This window comes from Petaurus breviceps, unplaced genomic scaffold (genome assembly GCF_028583685.1).
Source record: "Petaurus breviceps papuanus isolate PSGF00001 unplaced genomic scaffold, PetGlider_PUasm1.0 90702, whole genome shotgun sequence".
Classification (NCBI taxonomy): Eukaryota; Metazoa; Chordata; class Mammalia; order Diprotodontia; family Petauridae; genus Petaurus; species Petaurus breviceps.
The window spans coordinates 7,244,134-7,267,212 of record NW_027187317.1 but is presented as its reverse complement, the minus strand read 5'-3'; the positions used below and the strand labels follow the sequence as shown (position 1 = coordinate 7,267,212).

Below are 23,079 nucleotides of genomic sequence, written 5' to 3'. Positions count from 1 at the left end.
CTCCTTGAGGTCAAACAATGGCCATGCCTTGTTTCCCTAGTTCTTTGTACCATGTCTGGCACATAGCAAGTACTTAATAAATGTCCATTAACTGACTGAAACTGCTTCTAGGCAAAGGGAATGACATTAGGAAAAAATGCGCAAGAGAAAACATGCAAATCATCTTTAAAAAAGGGAAATCAATCCAGTTGGACTGGAATGGAGAGTGATCTTAATAAATAGGGCTATAAAGTTTGTCAAGACAAGATTGAATAAGACTTTGAATACAAGGCTAAGAAATATGGGACATTGGGTAGAGATAGTGAAGGTTTTGGAGAAGGAGAAAATTATTAGGAAAGAAATGTTTTAAGAATATTAATCTTGAAGAGGTATAAGATAGATAGTAGAAAGGTAGAAGATAATCTGAAATCTGACAATACTGAACATGAAGCAAGGAAGGATAAAGTTAATAAAATATTTTCATCAATATACCCTAAGTAGAATTGCAGCAATGAGTTAATAAGGACACTGGTGAGGAAAAATCACTAAGATTAGATGAGAGATCATGTGTTGAGAGAAAGGATTCAATATCACAATATTAGTGAAAGTGATCTGTTATCAGACCCCTTGAGTTCCTTTCATGACTCTGTGCTTTTGCTTTTTGTCTTTGGACAAGACACTTCACCTCTTGGGTACTTAACTTCATCAACTATAAAATAAGAGGGTTAGACTAAATATTCTTGATAACATTTAGACCTAATTCCTAAACCTATAGCTATGACCTAAATAAACAACAAATCTATAGTTTTGAGCTCCATTACTAAAGATTGGGAAGTCAAAACACCTGATTTGGTGAATGAATGAATGAATGAATGAATGAAATACAGAGTCCCCCACAATTTCCTATGTGGGCTTATGATACTGTACCCTCCAATTAACTTAGTACAATAGTCCAATGGATTTGTGAACTCACTGATGATTATATGATCCCATGATGTATTTCCTGAATCTATGCCTACTCATCCTGTGTAACCATTATCCATATTCCTTCACAAATCTCCCTTGAGGTGAGAGATGGGATGGGCTGAAGAATCACCTGATATGCCAGGGCCTTCCCTGGCTTCTATTAACATTATGTGACTGAGCAAGAAGGCTATATATCAGTTATCTCTCACTCTCATAACATGCTAACTCCAACTATTTTCTGCTTACTCATCTCTCTAGTGGGTCCAAAATATGATTTGTCCAGTGCTGTTGCAACATCATTTGGGAAATATAGAAGTTGTAGAAGGAGTAGTGTTCATAGCCATCATCTACCAGCTTAGAACACTTGATGAGTAAGTGTTTGCACCTATAGTCCCTTATCATATCATGCTGTCTTCTCTAATAGACAATGAGCTCCTTGAGAGCAGGGACTGTCTTTTACCTTTCTATGGTTCTCCAGTGCTTAGCATAGTGCCTGATATTTAATACATATTTATTGACTGAGTGTCTGGACTTCCCAACATTATGAAATATGGTTTAGAAATTGTAAGAAATTGAATTTCTTATTATTCTTACTTTATAGAACTCTTAAGTACTATACTTATATATACATTAATCTTTGAATCTCATTTCTAATTAGACAAAATGACTTCATTTTCTTCTTATTGCTTAATCTATTCCTAAATAGTAAATTATATACTTAGGATGCAGTCCAAAAGTAAAAAGAGCTGCCTAAAAAGGTACTGGGATCCCTTCCTTAGTTTTCAGGCACTGACTAGACTAATAATTGCTAGGAATGGCGGTGTAGAAATTCTTTTTGGACTAGATGGTGATTGAAATCTGCTATGACTTTAATTCTGTGCATACATATTGGACCACTGAGAAGTCACTACTGAGCCTGGTACTCCAATTCACATATAAACAGCCCTTCCTTACAGTAAATCAGGGCAAGCCATTAGAGCAGAAAGAGTACATGATATGAATCATATCATCTAGGGCAGAATTCCAATTCTGCTATGTATTACTTCAGCTTTCTTATCTGGAAAATTATAGATGAGCTACTATTGCACTTAAATCCCTCTCGTACAATTATTTCAGAACTTAATAGTTAATCATTTAATATTTGTTAGATACATTTTCTCCAACTAGGTTATAAGCTCCTTGAGGACAAGCTCAGTTTTAATGCTTTTGGATCCGCATAACATTGAGCCTATTTCCAAGTACATAGCAATGGGGAATGGCAATGCCTCTAGTCCAGTTTCCTCGTTCATCACCCTGAGTAGCAGCTCTAATGGAGATGTAGCTTAGCAACTTACTCCTGTGATTCACAGCTACTGAAGTCCCAGATAGAAAAGTTGTCACCAAATTCTCTGGCACAGTCAAGTGGCTCACCATCGGAAACTGATATGATTTTATCATGGAAATGAAATTAAACAAAAGACACTACCATCTGCTTGGCCATAGCAGCCTAAGGAACATGGGGCCTTTCCATCTGACTTGTAGCTGAAATCTTCCATTAGATATTGTCCCCCACCATTAGAATGTGAGCCCCTGGAGATCATGGACTACTTTACTTTTCTATTTGTATCCCTAGTGCTTAGCACAGTGTCTTGCACACACTAAATGCTTAATAAATTCTTTATTCATTGATTCTCCTTTTATGTTTCTCTTATAGAGCTTTACAGTAAGTCCTTTTTAAACCAATATTGGTGAGTTTTTAATAGGAAATGGAGAAGGCAAAAACTACTGAGAGGTACTGGGTTGTTAGAAGCTAACATACTGTGTCCCCAGTTACCTTTTTCGGTATAGGAATGTTCTCCAGTGGCTTAAAGATTGAAAGCTTGAATTTCCATTCATTATTGAGTCAGGGCAATCAAAACTGTGGTCAGCATTGAATCATTTGGATTTCATTGAGGAGATGATTTTGTCTTCATTAATGGAACAAAATCCTCTCAATTTAAAGTTGATTCTACTGGTAAAACTCAGGGAGGCATAAGGCAAGGGATAATAGCCCACTGGAGAAAAAGGGAGAGTTGTATATCCTAGAAAGAAAACGTTTGACTAGAAACATGGGATCTGATTTGACTAGCATTCATAAGCAGGGATTTCAAATCCAAGTTTTCTGGAATCCTCCCCTTGAATTTGCTTTCTTTACTTTAGTTTTAATTAGAAAGCATCACCTACTTGTCTCTGTTCCAACATATTTTTTTTCTCCTCAGGTTGAGAAAAGTGTCTTCCTTTTGACAAAGTTCTATTGTCTTCTGGGAAAAAAAAAGTAGTAATTAGCAGAGTGACTCCTTCATTTTTCTGCAGGTAGAAGTATATAAAAGGCTATTTTTCTGTCCAGAGGAACCAACAGTCTTTCTTAATCCTTTCCTTTCGTTTTCTGTCTCTTCACTAGGAAATGGAAAATCTTTATGATTTTGTGTCAAAGAAGGCCACTGATGATGCCAGTAGCTAGCATTCATATAGCATTTTAAAGTTTGCAAAGCACTTTACAAACAATATCTCATTTCACTTTACAATGACCTTCACAGGCCATTATTATCCCCATTTTGAAAATGAGGAAACATGCAGGTGGTAGTTAAATGACTTTTTCAGGGTCACACAGTAAGTATCTAAGGATAAATTTCAAATCTTGTCATCCTGACTCCAGATCCAGCTGCCTCAAGGTGTTGATTATTAATTAATTGGTATCTTCTTTTTTAAAAAAAATCTTTGTGTGTTATTTTAAAAATTAGTAGAATTTTTTATCATGTAGGATTCATTGTTGATAAGTTTTCATATTTATAATGATCTAGGAAGTTCCCTTGGTAATCCATGGACTTGAAAGGTCTCATTAAATTTCTCATTGCCTCATGTCTTTATATTACATGCCATATTTATGTATGTAGATTGTGTCTTTATATCAGCTTCCAGTTCCTGTTATACTCAGTTGTTAGAAAATCTCTAAAGCATGGCTCTGCAAAACACATTTAGAGAATAAGTAGACTCAATAATGCCAAGTTCAAGAATCCTAGAACCACACTCTCCCATAAAAGGAAATCCTTTACCACTAGCTAGATCATTCCTGAAAATTCATCTCAAGATTTTCACACTAAAATGAAAATCTTACTTGAAAGGGTAACATGTTAACTGCTATCAATTATTCTTAACAAGAATTAAGAAACTGAGAGCAAATTTTTGTGTAGGAGTGAGTTGGGTTAAGAAAAAAGAACATGAAAGCACCACAATGAGAAAAAAAAGAATATAAGAGTACCAAGAGAGGATTGTGGAATAAAGAAAATTATGAATAGCAAGGAATTTCAGGTGCTAGAGAAAAATTTGAAACTTATAATTCTATGTAGAGTTCAGTGTCCCTGACATTTTGATTCACCATTGGGACTTCTCCAGAGGGAAAGAAAAGCTCTGTGAAATAAAGATCTAAGTGATACCTAAGTTTTACTCTAATATTCTAATGAATTAATATTCTATTGGATACTAAAGAAGTAGCATGCTTTCTTTCTCCAACCTTAGGTATCCATTTTTTTTGGTCCTTCTTTCATGGAGAGGGAATCCCTGGGGATGGGGGTGGTGGTAAGGAATGAAAGATAAAATGAAGCTGAAAGAGAGCCATAGAAGGGGGCACACTAAAGGTCTAAAGAAAGGATTTGGGGGTCTATGTTTCACAGGGAAGTTTAAAATAATGAAAAAATAATATCAAGGGCAATCTTTGGTTATCTTGGTTATTTTGGCAATCTTTGAATTTTAGCAAGAAATTTCTCCTATGAAAATTCTTTCCTTCTGAGAATGTGTGTATATTTGCATGTATGTGTGTGTGTCTGTTGGGATGAAGGAAAGTAATAATCCTTAATGTTTAAGTAAAAAAATAATTAAAAAAAAACACATTTCTATTAGTTGAACTAAGGACTAAAAATGTTTTTTCACACTCTAGTGAGGAAAGATATTTGAAATTCCTGTGTCTAGTGATCAAATGTGGTCCTGGCAGTTGACCTAGAATAAGGAATTAGCAATAACTCTGGTCAACTCAAATAGTCAAATGGATCTGTGAAATCTATTCCTTCCAGTGATAGAGATCATTACCAGTCCATACCAGCTTGTCCTGGGTATTGCCTGTCAATTATCCCCATAAGTTTACCATAGAGACTCCACTCAACATTACAAATGCCTTCTCTACTTTCTTGTGACATTATAATGATACTAGTGGAAGACACAAGCCATATAATAGTTATCCCTCTTTCATCACATGAACAAGGTATTTCTTTATCATAAACTTATTTGATGATACCCTTTATTGTGTTTTTCTTCACAGTTTTATATTTCCTCAATATGCAAGTCTTACTGGTACCATATGCTTCTCCATTGCTATAAGAGTGATATTCAATTTTATTTCTTCAGAGTCTAGAATTCCATGACTTACAGTCATAAAACAATATTGAGAGATAGCAGCATTAACATATGGACTTTTGTTTCAAGATTTGTAGGGTCTTTAAAGTGGCATGCAATTTACCACAGATGATCTAATTCCCTTTCCTTTAATTTAATTCTGGACCTATTGTTTATTTACAGTATCTTTTGAAAGTATACATACACATAGATGAACTCTCTCTGTAACCCATCCAATTGCATGCTACAATCTGATCAATCCATATTCTTCATCCATTTAGTTTTTCCTGTGTGAATGATTAGAACAGTTTTTTTTGAGGGTTATTGATCTTACCCAGGGTTTGTGCCATGTTTGAGTTCTTTGATATAATTATCACAATGTCATCTTCAAACAGGAGCATCAGTAGAACCTTAGAGAAGCACACTTAAACTTGGACTCTGAAATGCATCTCCTCCCTAATAGTTGCAACTAACTTTGATGAACGTGTCTCCATGTTTTATGCCTTTACTGATATTAAAAAAAGAACATTGGACAAAATGTTCTCAGTTATATCTTCTAAGGGATCTTATATAATTTTGATGTATGCATAGGAGACATCTGGCAGGTGTCATTTGCTCAACTGACTCAAAAATGTATTTGTTTTTCAAATAGTCAAAAAGGAGTAGACACAGGGGAGATTCTCTATTTTCTACATCATTTAGTCAATTGAATGATGGCAAAAGTGAGATCTACCATGAAACGTCAGTTATAACAACTTGATTGCTCCCTACTAATGCACTCATGGAAGATTCTGTCAATGCATTATAGATAATTCTTATTAAAATGTTTATAAAGATGGAAAATTGACATAAAAATAATTGTTTTTCTCTAGTTCACCTTTTATAAAGTATTAATATGGCTCAACATTTTTTCAACACATATGCTATCTTCTCATCCTTCAGACACCCAGTGAATCAATCATTCAATACTCTCAAAAGAATTCCCTCACCATTCCATTTGTCTTCTATTTAAATGCGGTCTAATCCAGTTGTTTCTCCCAAGTTTTCTGTCTTTCATAGCATTTATACCTCCTCCATAAGCACATTCAACACTCTGATGTTGGGTACAAGTATGACAGCTTAGACAGCAACAAAATAATAGCAAACTTTAAGGTGTACAATGCATTTTCATCAGCAGGTAATCCAAGAATTAGCATACCCATTAGATGGATAAGGAAATAGAGGCTCAGAAGACAAATGCCCAGAGACACACAACTCTTAAACAGTAGAGCCAAGATGGAACAAAAAGCAAGGAGTAAAATTAAAAACACTTAGATCCCTCTCATTCTAAACTTTTTTACAGTCCCACTTCCTTTGTGGTATAAAGAACAAAATTGAGCTACAAGCAGGTTTTCCGTACCTAGCTTTGGGTATTAATAGATGAAGATAGAATGAGATTTGGAATTAAATTTATAGGATCATAGATTCAGAGAAAGAAGGGACCTGAGAATTCATTGAATAAAGTTCCCTCATTTTACAGATGGAAAAAAAACTTAACTATTAAGAGGTGAAGTGATTTGTTCACAGACAATAAGTATTTGAGGCTGGATTTTGAACCCAAATCTTCCTGATTCCAAGTCCAGCACCCTTCCCTCTATGTCATACTGCACTCAATTCAATAAGCATTTACTAAATAGCTATTATGAGCAAAACACTATACTAAATGTCAGCAATTTAAAGACAAAAAGTGAAATAGCCCCACTCTCAAAATAATATTACTACCTCAGGAGCTTTCATATAAGAAAAAATAATATGAAATATGTACAAAGTTAATACATGATTTTAGGCCAAGAGAGCTAACAACTGGGGGATCAGAAAGGCTTCATGTAGGTAATGGAACTTGAACTGAGCTGAGCAAAGAGAAAGGGATTCCAAGATGGAAATGTGAGGAGAGAGGCTATTTCAGGCATGGGGTACACCTTACGCAAGGGCAAAGAGACAACACCTGGGGTGTCATGATCAGGTAACATCAGGTCAGTCATTTTGACTGGAATAGTGTATGAAGAAAAATAATGTTAAATTGTAGGGAAAGAGATTAGGTCCTGATTATTTAAATGCTAAACAGAAGACTTTCTTTGTATTTATCCTAGAAATAAGACAGAGTTACTGACACTTTTTGAGTAACATGATCAGACCTGTACATTAAGAATGTCAATTTGGCAGCTGTAAGGAAGATGGAATGGAGATGGGAAAGCCTGAAGACAGGGAGACCAATTAGGAAGTTATCTGCAGTAGTCCAGGTGAGCAGTGATAAGGGCCTGAACCAGGGTGGTGGCTATATGCATAAGGAGCTGGGGCAGATGTGAAACACTGTGAAGTGTGATCAATGACACTGTGTCAACTGATTGGACATGGTGAGGAAGGGGCAGCAAGAAGTCCAGGGTGACTCTGAGGTTGTAAATCGAAGTGCCTGAAAGGATAGTGATATAACAGGAATAGAAAATCCATGGGATCACTCAAGATACGTCCTTGTGACTTAGTCCAGACTATTTCCCCCAATGGGAATAGGAAAGAACATATCAGATGCATTGGGTTTAAGTGTTGCAGCATTTATATTATTAAACAGCATATATTGTAATCTATCTGAATTAGAAACTAAAATCTCTTCTTTTGCTAAATTCATCATTTAAATTACTTAATAGTTATTCTGGGTCACTTGACCAATTTCTTAAAATCATTTAGTTCATAGTGTATTAAACCATTTTTCAACTTAAATATTTTAAAAATGTTTATCTTGATTTTATGCAAAATATGTTATTTTATAAAGTAAAATATATTTATACTGTATTTTACTTGGTATTTGTTTAACATATTTATATAATATTTTACAATATATACATTTATATTAAAGTACTCAAAAATTCTTTAAAAACTATTTGTCCTGATTTTAATTTTTTTGTTTAAAAATATGAAGGCAAAATATGTGATACTTCTTAAAATCATCCATGTAGAATATATGATTATTTTCAGTAAGACTAAAATTTCTTAAAGCTAGTGACTGTATTTTACATAAAATCACTTACATCATTCCACTTCATATGTTTTAATATTTCTGTACTAATACATGACTTTTTTTACATTTATTTTAAGAGTGCTTTGAAATGTTAGGGTGCTGTGAGGCAGCCCAATAAAGTGGAAAGAATGCTGGACTTGGAGGTAGAAGAAAAGGGTTCAAATCTTATTTTCCACATAGACTACTAGCCCTGTAATATTTGGCAAATCACAGAAATTCATTGAGCCTCAGTTTCTCAATCTATATAATGGTGATAATTATATTTTATGACCTGCTTCACAGACCTGTTGAAAGGAAAATAGAATATAATCTAGTGTCAGGCCATGAGAGGATGTCCTATGAGAATCAGCTATGGAACTGGGTAGTTTAATCTGAAAAAAAAAGAAACATAAAACGGACCAGATAACTGAGAGTTCTCTTCAAGTAGTTGATGGACTAGCACTCAGGATAATAGGTAAAAGTCTTAAATTAGTCTTAATACAAGAGAAAATTTCTGACAATTAGTTATCCAAAAGTACAATGGGCCATCTCTGCAGTGACCATTCATTTAGGACATGGACGCTTTTCTTATTTTGAAACAGTTGAGTCAGGTGTATTACAAAATTATATGATTTTTTAAAAATCCTACATAAATGGGAGTTATTTATAATATTACTATTCTGTGTATAGTATATGTGGGTGTCAAAATGCCACCCTTTCTGCATGCCATACCATACCTATGGCCAGATAATTTGCTGCCACTCAGATTCCTGATCTAAGTCTGAAACGACAGGGTGAAACCAGAGATTTTCTAATGTAAAATATTTACTACACTCAGCTGGAGATCTAAAAGGTAATGAGAAGGTGGGATAGGCTTCGCTCTGAGGCAGCTATGTAGGCACACTTTCCAGAGTGGAGTTACAGAGTAACAGGAATGTATACCCATTCTTGCTGCCCTATAAGGTATCATACCTGAATCCTAGGATATGGAGAAAACCCTATCATTGCATGGAAGCAAGCACAGAATATTCTCTCTCCCCATAGTTATTCTGAAACAGTAATCCTGCATGGACCTTGACATTCCCCATATCAGGTAATAGGTATTTATTTGTACAGATAAAGAAGCATCTTTGAAAGTACTTAAGAAAACATTTTCCAGCTTACTAAAAATTTTTATTCAAAAACAAACAAAAGTCAAAATCCTCTTTTCTTTAATCTACTCCATTAGGCAATTCAATTTACCTGTGCGGGCACTGGTGTTGACAAATTCAGCACTGGCAGCAGCTACATGGGGCAGATGAGGACCATTCTTATCATATGCCTTCACAATGTACTTCTCAATTATACCTCTGACCCCAACAGGTTTATCCCAGGTCACTTCAATGCTGTAACCATTTATGCTGTGAGCTCTTGAGGGAGTTGGCACACTTTGTGGAGCTGTAGAAGGATAAAATAGAAAATAGAGAAAATGGCAGTTCTGAGAAGACTAGTGCCCCTATTCTTCAACTTTTAATGATGGCAGTAAATCAGACTCAACCATTAGCATAAATACAATTTATTAGAGTTGTAACTTTTCAGCATTGATTTAATATGACTGCACATCTTGAGCCATTCAGTTCAAGCTATATTTCAAAACCATCAAAACTCCATCTACATAACATTCTTCCTTGTCTAGTCGAAGCTTTCCAAAAACATTGAATGTAACCAACATGTTTAAACATCACTCATAAAGAAGGAGGTGGATGGTAGGCAGCTAACAAGCTCAAGCAATATAACGATGTAATGCTTTGAAGCAAGATAATTAGACTGTTATTATACAGAGTAGTTTGACACTTTTATATCTTGGGCACAAAATATCACAAATGTGATCATGTTCAAATGTCTGATTTCATTTTTTCAATTCGATTTCTCCCCAAATTAACTAAAAAAGCAAATCTCAAGGAGATGAGATATATGGGACATATTCAGAATTACATTTTTTGGTTTGAAAGGAGATGAGCTTGTGAAAAGTCTACTCAGAGAACTTTGTTTCAAATCACTTTCAATTTTTTTTAAGTAAGAAGAAACTGGGGCGTTTGAAAGAAATCAAATGCCACACTTACATGGACACATAGTTCCCTAATTTAAAAAAAAAATCTATATCCTTTATTCATTAGATATTGCTTTAACAAGTCAAGATCTGGCCAGCAACAACTTCATCACAGAAGACTGCACTAGGGGCACCGAGAAAAGGCCCAAGGAACTCCATGGCAGAATGATGGATGATGGGCTTTCTATAAATGTATGTGGACTCCTGGGCCCTGTAGATGGATGATCTCTCCTGTTTTCCCACATCAAATATCTTCTTTTTCTGATTCTACTGTTTAGATGAATGAAATAACAATTTCAGGGATACAGTGTATATAAGTGAGAGAAATGGGGATAGGGGAGTAATTATCAGCAGTAGAGATTTTAAACATTATAGGTGCTTATAAAAAATAGTCATGAGCTACACAATCAACTTGCAAGTTACAGACAACACTGTAGTAATATTGATTTTATTAGTTCTGAAATGCAGCACGGGGCAAGGTAAGGTACTGTCTAGCAGATGGTCTTCTCATAAGGGACATAGCAAAACTGACTCAAAAATAATTAAATAGTGCAATTATTCTTCAACCCTTGGGAACATGTAGCTGCTCAGTGTTGTGGTCAGATTGTAAATATAAATTTATGGCATAAACATATGTGGTCAGATCATTACTATAAACCCAGAGTTCTATTTGCTCACTTTCAGGATAGTTCTCAAAATGGTAGAAATGAAGCGATATAAACAATGTGCTTTGAAGGTAATTTGCTGAATTGTGTTCTAAGCAGGTTTTTTGATTTGCCTGCTAATAATGAAGAAAGGTTTGAATATATGGGCAGAGCACATGTGAGTATGATTTGAACACAATGAATCAGAGTTAACATGGAATTCTAGGAGCTAAGGAGAGTTCAAGAAGTGAGATGCTTCTTCTGATATAAAAGCAGGGGACTATCTCACCTACCTAGGATGGACAACTGTCTTGGAAAAGTCACTAATTCTCCACAGTCTTTCTTGTTTGAAAAATTAGGGGATTTGACCAGATGATTTCAAAGGTTAATAGGTTGGAATTGGAAGGGACCTTAGAGGCCATTAATCATAAAGGTCTTTGTCAGCTCTAAATATGACAGTATGGTATAGAGTGGCAGCTAGGTGGTACAGTGGCTAGAGTGCTGGACCTAGAGTCAGGAAGACTCATTTTCCTGAATTCAAATCTGGCCTTAGACACTTAACTAGCTGTGTGACCCTGGGTAAGTCACTTCATCCTGTTTACCTCAGTTCCCTCATCTGGAAAAGGAGCTGGAGAAGTAAATGGCAAACTACTCCAGGATCTTTGCCAAGAAAACCCCAAATGGGGTCACAAAAAGTGGTATATGACTGAAGGGAACAACAAATGGTCAGGAAAAGGCATCACAAGGGCATAAGGAAAGAGGGTCAGATTTTGTGTCTACAGAGCCCGGGTCAAATGATGGCTTTTCCTATTATTCTTTGTGTGATCTGAAGCAAATTGTTTCCCTGCTCTCTGGTCCTCAGTTTCCTCATCTACAAAATTAGAGAGTCACATTACATAATTTCTAAGCTTCAGTAAAAATCTTTGACTATTCTTTTCAGAAAGCTCTCTAGGGACAAAAGATCCACAAACTACTTTGGGAGGTCAAAAAAAAGTTTCCATTCAAACATTTGATGGAAGTACTCATTTTTCTCAATAAAGACTATGTGTTTATTATTGAGTTTAAAACAGATTTTCTGCAAAGCACATAAGAAGACAGCATTTTAATATGTGCCCATTTTCCTAGTAAATCTCTTCACTCAAAATGTCAGGTCCCTACTATGCTCAAATTATTTCAAAGAGCTCTTTCATGACCAACCTTGAAAGAATGTTTGAAAATATCTATGTTATTTAAACAGACATTCTGGTCATTACAGTCACCCTTTCCTACCTTTGTATCCTACCTATGATGATAATGGTAATAATAATAGTTAATTTATTGATAGTTAGCATTTATATAGACTCTATTATGTGCCAGGCACTGAGCTAAGCAATTTATAAACATTTTTTCATTGGGTACTGACAACAACCCTGTAAGGTTACTATTATTATTCCCATTTTGCAATTAAAAAAAAAACTAAGGCAACAGAGAGAGGTTAAATGACTTGCCTAAGGTCACATAGGCATTAAATGTCTGAGACTAGACTTGAACTCAGGTTTTCCTGACTCCAGGTTTAATACTCTATCTACTACACCACCTAGCTGCTTCCTATGCCAGGGGAAGCTAGTCTGTTATATGCCCCCCCCATCTTATGCTTAGATACTCATTACAAGAATTCCATGGCTGATATTTTGACTACAATACTGCCACAAGAAAAGGGGGGGGGAGGTCCTGACACAAACCAAGAAGAATAGGGGTTTTGTTCATTTGTTGTCTATTCCATGGACTCTTCATAGAATACTGGAAAGACCTTTGACTCATTGAGATGGTTCTGGCACCGGGAATCTATGCAGCCAATTTAAATTTCCTACATAGAAGGGAGCCTTTCCAGGGATTCATCTGTTTCACACAGGTAGATAACAAAATACAACAAAGCAAGTGTTTATTAAGTAACTACTTGCACAGATCACACGATAATGGTCAACTGTAAAACTTCCTCACAACTGTCCCCTCTCCTTAAGCACTTCATAATTCTCCAAAACACTTTTCCTATAACATTGTTTATCTTATCTATTTGCATTTTGTGTCTTACCATCACTGTTAGATTCCAAATTCCTTAATTGTAGATACTATATGTTATCTTAACCTTGCACTTTCCAGTCCCTAGAAAATTCTATATGTTCTATACTCAGTTCTCTGTTCATAGCAGATGCTTTATCAATGTTTCATATATTTTAATGGAAAGGATATGTAACAAATTCTAAGTCTATCCTTCCCTTCCTATTGTAAGTCAAGAGAAGAAAAGCAACATTACCATATGGGTATCAGTTTCCTCATCAAAAAAAAAAATGAGGTCAGTAGCTAATTGTTAAGACTTCTACACCTTTCATCCTATATGCAAATATAACTTTCATAAAGTTGTGCCAACATATTTTGCTTTCCTACCCTAGCCAATTTAAGAAAGTAGCATAGCCAGCCAATTACAAAAAATGTTATTGGGTAGGTCCTATTTTCCTGGATTTATTTTTTCAGTAACATAATTCAAATAGTAAATGTTAACTGCAGAGGTGATCAGAAATGGAGGGGCTAAAGAGGATATCATAAGGATCTGCTAAGGCAAGACAGAACCAACATAACACCTACTGAGTCTTCCACTCTCCCCACGCACACACATACACTTCCACAGACAGGGAAAAGAGGATGTGGCAATGGTAAGAAAAGTTCAGCTGGCCAGAATGGAGAGAAATCCTGATTCCTGGACCATGAGAAGGATTTGGGGGTGGGGAGAGGTGAATGGGATGAACTGGTATCCCCTTAGTAAAATGGAAGTTCCATGAGAGTTGGAACAATTTACCCTTTTACCTTTGTAAAATTTTGTTTAAAATTTTGAAAAAAAAATCATTGCCTAGGTTGGTACCTTGTACATAATAGGCACTTTTTCTGATCAGATTACTATTATAAAGATGATAGCCTCTGATCTCTATGCCTCATTCAGGTTTTTATAGGGTGAATTTTAATCTGCAAAGAACACATCTTCCATTTGACCCAATCTTCTAAGGCAGCTAACTTCCTCCTACAACCTTATCTTTTTTTTCCACTTAAATGCATGTTTTGGAGAAGCCAAGTAATGGCATCAGGTGGGATGTTCCTGTAACTAGTTACTGTGTGAAGACTAAGAATTATTCTCTCTCTCATGCACACACACACACACACTCACACACACACACATCTTTCAGTGATAAAAACTGGGTGTGCTTTGTATTTCTAGGCAACACTAAATCTTTAAGTTGCATAGAAGGGTGTCAACTTGCTTCAGTAGAGGGAATTTCCTCATTTGGGAGTTCTCTTACCCAAGTAAATCACAAGTCTAGTCCCTATCCCTATTTAAAGGGCTTACTTTGGCCTTTACCATTCTATACAATCTCAACATGAGCAAACTTGTATCTAAATTTATAAAATAAACACTCAAGGAAATAGAGGAAGACACATTGGAAAATTGTATTTACCTGTGCCTTTTGTGCGCCCCCGACTCCAAACACTGCCTGCTGATCCTCCTTCATTTGAGGCCACCACTCTGTATAGATATTCTTAAATGGAGATAATAAGTACCAGATAAGAAGCTATTTGTATAGACTTGACTGGGGGTGGAGGGGTAGAGGAGGTGGGCAGGAGACATGTAGCATTTAATTTAAGGAACCAACATGTTACCTGTAAATGGTTGTAGACCACTCTCATAAACACTCAGCTCTTTCCCCTGGTAAACCAGGATGGAGTCATTTCCCCTGCAGTTAACAGCCCTGGCAGTTGATAGGCATCCATCCAGATTGACTCTGACAGCACCGCTGGACACAGATGCCAAGTTAACGACAGCACCTCGTGTAAATTTAACATCCTTCATGCAACCACCGAAACCTAGCAAATAGTAAGGGATTAGTATCACATAAAGAGCTCGAATCATTAATTAACAATCATTTTTGTTGTCCACAGCACTATATTTTCTATGACAAGAAGAACTCTAAGATGTAAATATTAACTTTTAAGATGTGTTGGAGAAATCCTTTCCCTCCACCTCCTGATTTTATCAGGCTAAAAGGGTTACAATTCGGTGGCACTGAAGGAAGAGACAGTGATTACTATACATCTTCACTCTATGATGCTTTACCTTTTTCTTCTCTCACAAATAGCAGGCACAAAGCCTGTACTCAATAAATGTCTGTGGAGTAACTGTTCTCCAGACACACAGCAACATTCTCTGTACACACACACACACACACACACACACACACACACACACACACACACACACACATACACACACACACACTTTAATTCCTTGTGGAATCAAATATAACCAAACGTAATTTGGGGGAGCAGAAAATAACTTACTAGTACCTTACCCCTGGTTTTCTTCAACTAAATATTGACTTACTGGAAAAGAGGCAACAAATCAAATCCTTTGCTTCAGACATTATATTTGTTAAATGCCCAATAAGAATAATTTATCTAATTCAATTATTCTTAAAAGATTCTTTCTTAAAAAAAAAAACGACGCTTTGAGCACTCTATGCACGGAAGGAAGAAAGGTCCACAATTAATATCTCATAATTAATCAGTGTAAAAATTGCTTAATAAGTGTTTTGGAGGCACAGACCTTATCCTCATCAACAATTATACTGAGAAAAAGCCACTGTATCCTATTCTTTTCAATGAGGCATATGCACATGTTTGATCTCATATTCTTGGACATACAAAATGGCCTCTTAAATTGAATGGGAATCTTTCATTCAGAGTCATGTACTAAAGACCAGGATCCAGCTTTATCAGGAATTCTTTTACAAGAAGGCATATTTTACAGAATATATTTCTAAATAAACATAGGGAAGTGTTGGTAAGCTTTAACACAGAATTTGGGTGAGATGGGTTTAGATTATTCAATATTTTTGTTAAAGAACCATAGGGCATCTAGTCAGCCAGGGAATAGCAGTTGCTTTGAATTACATGCTATTTTGAGTAAACAGACATCAGCTCAATGAGGTTTGACATTATTCTGCTTGGGAAGAAATACTGAATTGTAACTAAGGAGGGTAAACAAAACCAGGTTTGGGGCATCTGACGTACAACTCCTCTTTTAACAAAACACTCTGAAGCTGAAACAATAAAAACAGATGATTAGCAGCTTCTCAAGTAAACTGCATCTGCTGAAAGTAGCAACAGTAAATAATATGTTTAACATTAAAATAAAAGTTAATTGTGAAAGAAACCAGATTGTTTTATTCAGCATTTATGTCATCCCATTATTATGGAGGTCTTCTAACACGCTAAGTTTATGTGCCCTCTTTCCTTGTGTCTCCTACTATTTAACTCTCATTTCTTTAGGCCAGACTGATCAATACTGATATGCTAATCTGAAAAATATAAACCAAAAAATAAGGACTCAACTGAAAGGCAGGGTTGCTCAATGGGTAATAATTAAATCAGAAATTTAGAAACAAATAATTTGAATTCCTTATTCCAGCACAGATTTGCTAATAACAGCTGAGGGAATTATTTCACTCTGCCACAATTTCTGTATCAGCAAAAACAAAAATAGTAGAAGAGTCAAACATATTAGCGCTGCAAATAACATAGAAATAAAAAAAAATCCACGAGTGAACTTGTAGGCATAGAATTTCATTCTAGCAGTTATTAATGACACTATTTGGTTAGTGTTGACTCACATTTTACTTCGTAACAATTCTCAGAATGGAAAAAAACAGAACTCTGAACATATATGTGCACACACACATGTGCATACACACACATACATACACTATTAGGTACATGATAGCATAAGAGTCCATTCTGTGACTGCCCAGGATAGCACATTACTGAGGATGAAATTAGAAGTTACCATATTTCACCGCATAATCATTGCAAATTTTATGCCGAATTTTCTTGCAAAAAAGTGGGGTGTGACCATTATGTGAAACTTTAAAAAATTGTGCTGGTATAACTTAAAAATCATTTATTACTAAATTGTCTTTGGTGCAAGATTAGGATGTACAGGATACTCGTGAATATACATTAAAATTTAATGCTGACAATGTGCGTGCACTGAGAAATCCAGGCTCACGGCTTGCAATGCATGAGAGATAAATGCGTATCCATATGCCACTGGTGAATACATTGCTGCTCTGTTTACCTTTTAAGCAGCGTGACAAACAGAATTACACTGCACAATGATTATGCAATGAAAGGTTATAAACCAATTTTGGGGCTGAAAAAACAGGGTGTGATGATTATGTGGTGGCAATGATTATGGGGTGAAAGATGGCGCTTCCAACTCTGAAACTGCTCCAATAACTTAAAGTAAAATTTTGTTACAGTGACCTGAGCAAAGTCCCTTCCTCATCATATCTTTGTTGTGACTCACAAAGAGACAACCTGTATAAGATGGTTATAAATACTACAATATGATTTCAAACAAAAGAACATGTTAATTGACTAAGAAGGAAGGCAGCAAGGTAGCTGCTTGATATAGTAACTAAAGAATTAGGTGGCTTCAAGGCCAAGAGCTGAGTTCAAGTTCCACCTCTGACGTATACTGGCTATGTGACTGGAGAAAACGCACCACCTCTCAGTGCTCTGGGAAGCTGCCTCCGTAAGACTGTAAGTGGCAATGGATGTACTGACCTGTATCGGAAGAGGGAATTTCCTTATCCTAGCCTTTTATATTAATGAAGTCCCAAGTGCAATCTCTATCCCCAATCCTATCCTTAGAAGGCAGCAATACTAATAAAATCACAGAATATTCATCTACTTTATTCTGTTAAGACAGACAAGGCTAAGGGGGGGGGACACTAAAAAAGAAATTTCAAATATTACAATATTGTAATGAATTTATTGCTGTTGTTAATTAGGAGCGCTTGTAAATAAGTGGAGAGAGAGAGAAACAGGGACAGAGAAATGGTAGATAAAAAGTTGATAAACATAATATTCATATATCTATGCTATGTCAGTGTATTATATAGTAGTATATAACTAATAATATTTCTATACCAAATATAGTATTTATATAGCTACACTATATTAGATAATAGAAAGACATCGATGTATATATATAATCCTGTTCAGCATCTCTTTAAATATTACCAAAAAAGATGGACATGTAAATTTTATCTTTGTCCTCAAGAGCAGTGTTTTAATGGAGCTTATACAAACTCCCTCTCCCTCCTTCCTTTCCTCCTTCCCTCTCTCTCTCTCTCTCTCTCTCTCTCTCTCTCTCTCTCTCTCTCTCTTTTTCTCTCTCTCTCTCTCCCCCCCTTCTCCCTCTTATTTGTAGAACACAGAGCAAGCTCCTTCCATAATAATTTCCATGTCTCCACATTTCTAGATTAATAGATGCTTTTCATATAACAATAGGTTTTTACACTTTGTTCTAATGTCAGGAACTTTATAACTTGGAGAACCGTGTAGAAGAATGCAATATTTTAAACTAACTTTGTTCTCAAGTGTCATAATTGCACTATGTCCCACTTACTCATTAACTCTTTACTGATACTCCTTTAAAAAGTCTAGTTAGATCTTTTCACATATTGCCAAACATGTCAATTTTTATGCAACCCCTAAACAGACAAAGACTTCTTAATGCAATTTTCATCATTCATAACAACGAGATCTTAATATTTTACTTAGAGGATCTTCTCTGTGGAACTATATTTTGCTCTGTGTCCAGTACTTCTAATACATTTCATAGCTAAATAATAAACACAAACTAATATCTGGAACAAAGCAGAATAAGCACATTCATTAAGTGGGCCCAGGCTTCTATTTTTACAGCAACTTTTAAAAGTGAAGTTTTTTTTATTCATGCTTTCGATTTCATAATTGACAATATATTTGCATTTTTCAAGTACATTTGAATTTCAAAAATTCAAGAGTCAGCTAACAACTTCATTTGCTTGTATTTTTTGATCAAACCAAAAGGGCTTGATGATAACAGATAAATATTAGTCTTGAAAAGAGAAATGTAAACAGGACAAACTGATGAATTTATAACTGTTTCATGGGAAAGAATTTATTTCTAGTTATAAAAATATAAATTAAATAAATGCTCAAAGAGAATATATATATGTAAAACATGAGGGAGAATATACACAAGAAAATGTGCAAAATAAAAATAATGGATGCTACACATAAGTATTAAAGGCATTAAGTGCTCATAGTACATGTAAACAAGTAGTATTTGGGGATAGCAGGAACATACCTTTAAGAAAATTCTTTAAAATCCCCCAAATTTAGGTTTCTTTGAATGCTGAATGTGTTTTCAGCCTAAAGCCATGATGGGACACCTACCTACCACAAATCTAGCAGGAAGACTGATCTTATGGAAAGACCACACTCAAACCTGATCCATTCTTGAATCTGCCGTGATGGGTTTTTACCTTGTTCTAAACTTAGCTCTTCATAGGTGTCTCGCAACTCTTGTGGCATTCCTCCGACATAGACTGGGGAATTCACCATCAGTGGCTGGGCACTGGATTCTGACACATGCTTCATCAGTTCATTCACACTTGCTGATATTACTGAGCCTGCCTTTTTCACGGTTACTTTATTCCACTTTCCATCACAATAGGACAGTCCTAACCATAGATCCACTTGTGTAAAAGTAATACAGGTTTTTAACAGGAAGCTCAGAATTCCACTCTTCAACTCTGTCTGTATTTCAAATTAAAAAAGAAAATAGGTGTATAAAAAGACTGCAGGATGACAGCACAGAAGGGAGCAAAAGGTCAATTTCTCTAGAAGAGCAAGAAATTCCACTCAAAGCACTCCATAAAAATGCTCACATTTATCCTATGGATGACTACAATGGCATATAATAAAGTGCCTTGCCAGCTTATAATTGACATCAAAATGTAACAATAAGTCAAATGAATTCACATCCACAAATGATTAGACAATGTGATATAGTACGATGTAGACTAAAACAAAGTATTTCTATTTTACTCAGGTTTTTTGCAACAGTTAGAAGATTAAAGTCTAACATAAGCGACTGGAGGGGAAAGAAAGGACAGTTTGAACTATGACTCTATTTCTATTGGAGATTTTGGAAAATGAGAAAATAGTACTTCATGTATCAATTTAATTTTGGGAAAGAATATGACAAGACAATAAGAAAATGAAATGTCAAGCTTGATTAAGCTTATTTTTACTGGTTATAGCAAACTCAATTTAAAATTGATAAGATATATTTTGATTCTATATTTCAGTTTTATTATTTCAAATATATAACTAACATAATTGCTTCTTTGTATATTTTTAAATTAGTGTAGCATTTTCTAATATGAACTCACTTTACCTAAATTTTGTGATAAAGAAAGGTCTCCATATATTTTTCTCTCAATTCTGTCATAATGGTATAGTTTACCATTCTCTTATTTTGATAGCAGGCAAATTAGAGATTAAGTTTAAGAAAGAATTGTTTCAAATGAAAAATATTAGATTAGCCTAAGGGAAAAGCTTTTCTTCATTCTTTGTAAAACTTGGCACAATATAGTGAAGGTATAATTGAAGGTATATGGAAGAAAGCTATGTGGGGGCAAGGAAAATCGTCTCTATTTGGCATTAACTTTGTTTTCTTATATAATACCATATACGATGATGGTTGCCAATATATATTTTGTGGGAAATCATTTATAAAGAAGCACTGTATTCTTGATTTACATAGGCATGTATTTTATTATATATTAACAATATATGCCAGGCTTCTGAGTCAGGGTTTTCAATAAGTTTCCTTTGGCTCTATGACAAATATGTGTCATTCGGGGTTTTCTACCCCCATCTTGAGAGCTTATCATGGCCCATTATGGCCTAGTTATAATTTTTAAAGAATAAAATCTCAACATACATCCAAAGACAATTAAAACTACCTTTAGCATGGATTGGGAAATAAGAAAATGTTTAATTTCTGATTCTGTTATAACCACAAATTGGAATTTCCTCAATTCCTTCTCAACAAAGCTTTGTTGTTTTTATTCATCTTCAATACATTTGTCATGGATCTAAAATATAAACAAATCCATTATCAAATTTTTGCATAATAGCAGTAATGGTAATACTAAAACAAACTATTATTTTGGTTATATGAAATTGAGGAAATTCCAATTTTTCTGGAAGAAGGTGATTACAATATTATAGGTTACTTTCCTAAGTTACTCCTCTCTTAAATAACAGTGCAAGGCTATTAATGATAGCAAAAGCATTTTAAAATAAATATTCTCAGGATTAACATACAGCAAGAAAATCTGGTCCGTCCTTATTATACACAAATAAAAGCAATCCATTCATTTGGTCAGTCCGAAACTTAAAGGATATTTCAAAGTCCATTCCTCCAGGAAATACATATGGATAGAGTTCCAGGAATCCTTTCAAAATAAGAAAATTGATATTTTTAGAAAAATGTGAAATAATATAACTAGCATTTTTGCCCTTGTCTCCCCCATTAGACTGCGAACTCCTTGAGAGTGAAATTTTTTCTTTCTTTTTCTTTTGGCCTTTTTGGGGGGTATTCCCCAGAGCTTAGCATAGTGCCTGGCACCAGGTAGGTGTTTAATAAATGCTTGTTTACTATTGATTTACTCACATGATACTTGGGCTAATAATTGTGAGTAAAGAGCTCACTTTTGAAAAATGCAAATTAATGGAAATACCTTTTGGAATCGAAGAGGAAAAACAGGAAGAACATAAGACATACCTCTCAAGAATTTGCCTTTCAAGTTTCCTCCTAAATCATGACTAGGGTCATATCCATTAATTTTCTATTTAACTTTTAAAATATAAATCATTTTAATAGCTAGAAAGGAACTGGGTGGCTTTAGTTAGTGAATAAATGACTAATTAATGCATCATGTTGTTAAGTTAGTTGTGAAGGCTGTAAACTTGCATAAACTTAGGACATTTCTGACATAAAGAAAGCCAACTTGTGAAAATCCAAGGGCAGGAGTGTATTCTCCACAGAGTGGGAAATGTTGCTTCATTCACCAGGTTCCCTTTTTCCCTTCTTGAAACTTCACTATCCCTTCAGAAATTTCCCTACTGTTTGTGAGGACTGTCAATAAGGCAGTGGAATGTGGAAGGAAGTGGAGTTGTTTTAGCACACCACTATATTATATTCTTGCCATATACATAAAAAATACCCATCTCTGACTGTTCTCACCCAAGTGTGGGTTAAGTTCCCAGGCTAGTCCACACAAACCTCTGTAATCCATAATGTACCTAAAATTATACTGTTAATTGCATATTTTAGCTATACTGTAACCCAGATAAGCTTTTGTGGTCAAGCTTAGGAACCTAATTAGTATTTAAAGCATTGTTTCTATAGGAAAATGCAATTTACAAGTTGATTTTCTAAAGGAAAAAGAAAACAACTTGTCTATTGTGGGAATTGCCAGGTCTTTTGCCTTCATTGGGATTCTTTGAACACAAATGTATAATTATAAGTTTTATATTTTATAGCAGGAAGGCAGGTTCTGGCACCATGTTTTAGTATTATCCATCTTGATATAGACTACTATGTGGCTGAAACTCATTAGAGAAGGGTGGAGTTGGAGGTGTAGGTTTAAGAGAACATTTGTAAGGCATTTACAGCCATGTCCTTTAGGACATTACCTGTTCCAAGGAAGTATATGCCTTCAGTTAGTACAGTGGGGCAACCTTCCCAGCTGCTATACACATTCATCAGTTCTTCAGCATTCTGCCATTGCAGAGGCTCCCAGACTTCAAAAGGATCATGACTCTTCTTAAAAAACACATCCCTGAGGCATCCCACAAAACCTTTCTGAATTATTTCTATAGGAGTTGATAAACAAATAGCATTTTTATAATAGCATTAAAAAAAACTACTAGTAGCATTAAAAAAAACCTAATCGAAAATAATGAAATTTCCAAGTAATGAATTATTTTAAAATATCAACACTCATTTTTTTTATAACTGCCTAACTTTGGTG

General features: G+C 35.1%; 1 protein-coding gene across 1 annotated transcript in view; it reads right to left on the bottom strand.

Annotated features, from left to right (window-relative positions):
- The window catches only part of USH2A (usherin), a 1,033,591-nt gene that overhangs the window by 631,340 nt on the left and 379,172 nt on the right, over positions 1-23,079 (bottom strand). The window contains exons 25-30 of the mRNA XM_069066041.1: positions 22,742-22,921; positions 21,368-21,498; positions 19,516-19,789; positions 14,801-15,004; positions 14,599-14,679; positions 9,623-9,817 (exon numbers count right to left, since the gene is read on the bottom strand). Of these exons, the coding sequence (XP_068922142.1) occupies positions 9,623-9,817; positions 14,599-14,679; positions 14,801-15,004; positions 19,516-19,789; positions 21,368-21,498; positions 22,742-22,921 (1,065 nt within the window). The remainder of the gene's footprint in view (positions 1-9,622; positions 9,818-14,598; positions 14,680-14,800; positions 15,005-19,515; positions 19,790-21,367; positions 21,499-22,741; positions 22,922-23,079) is intronic.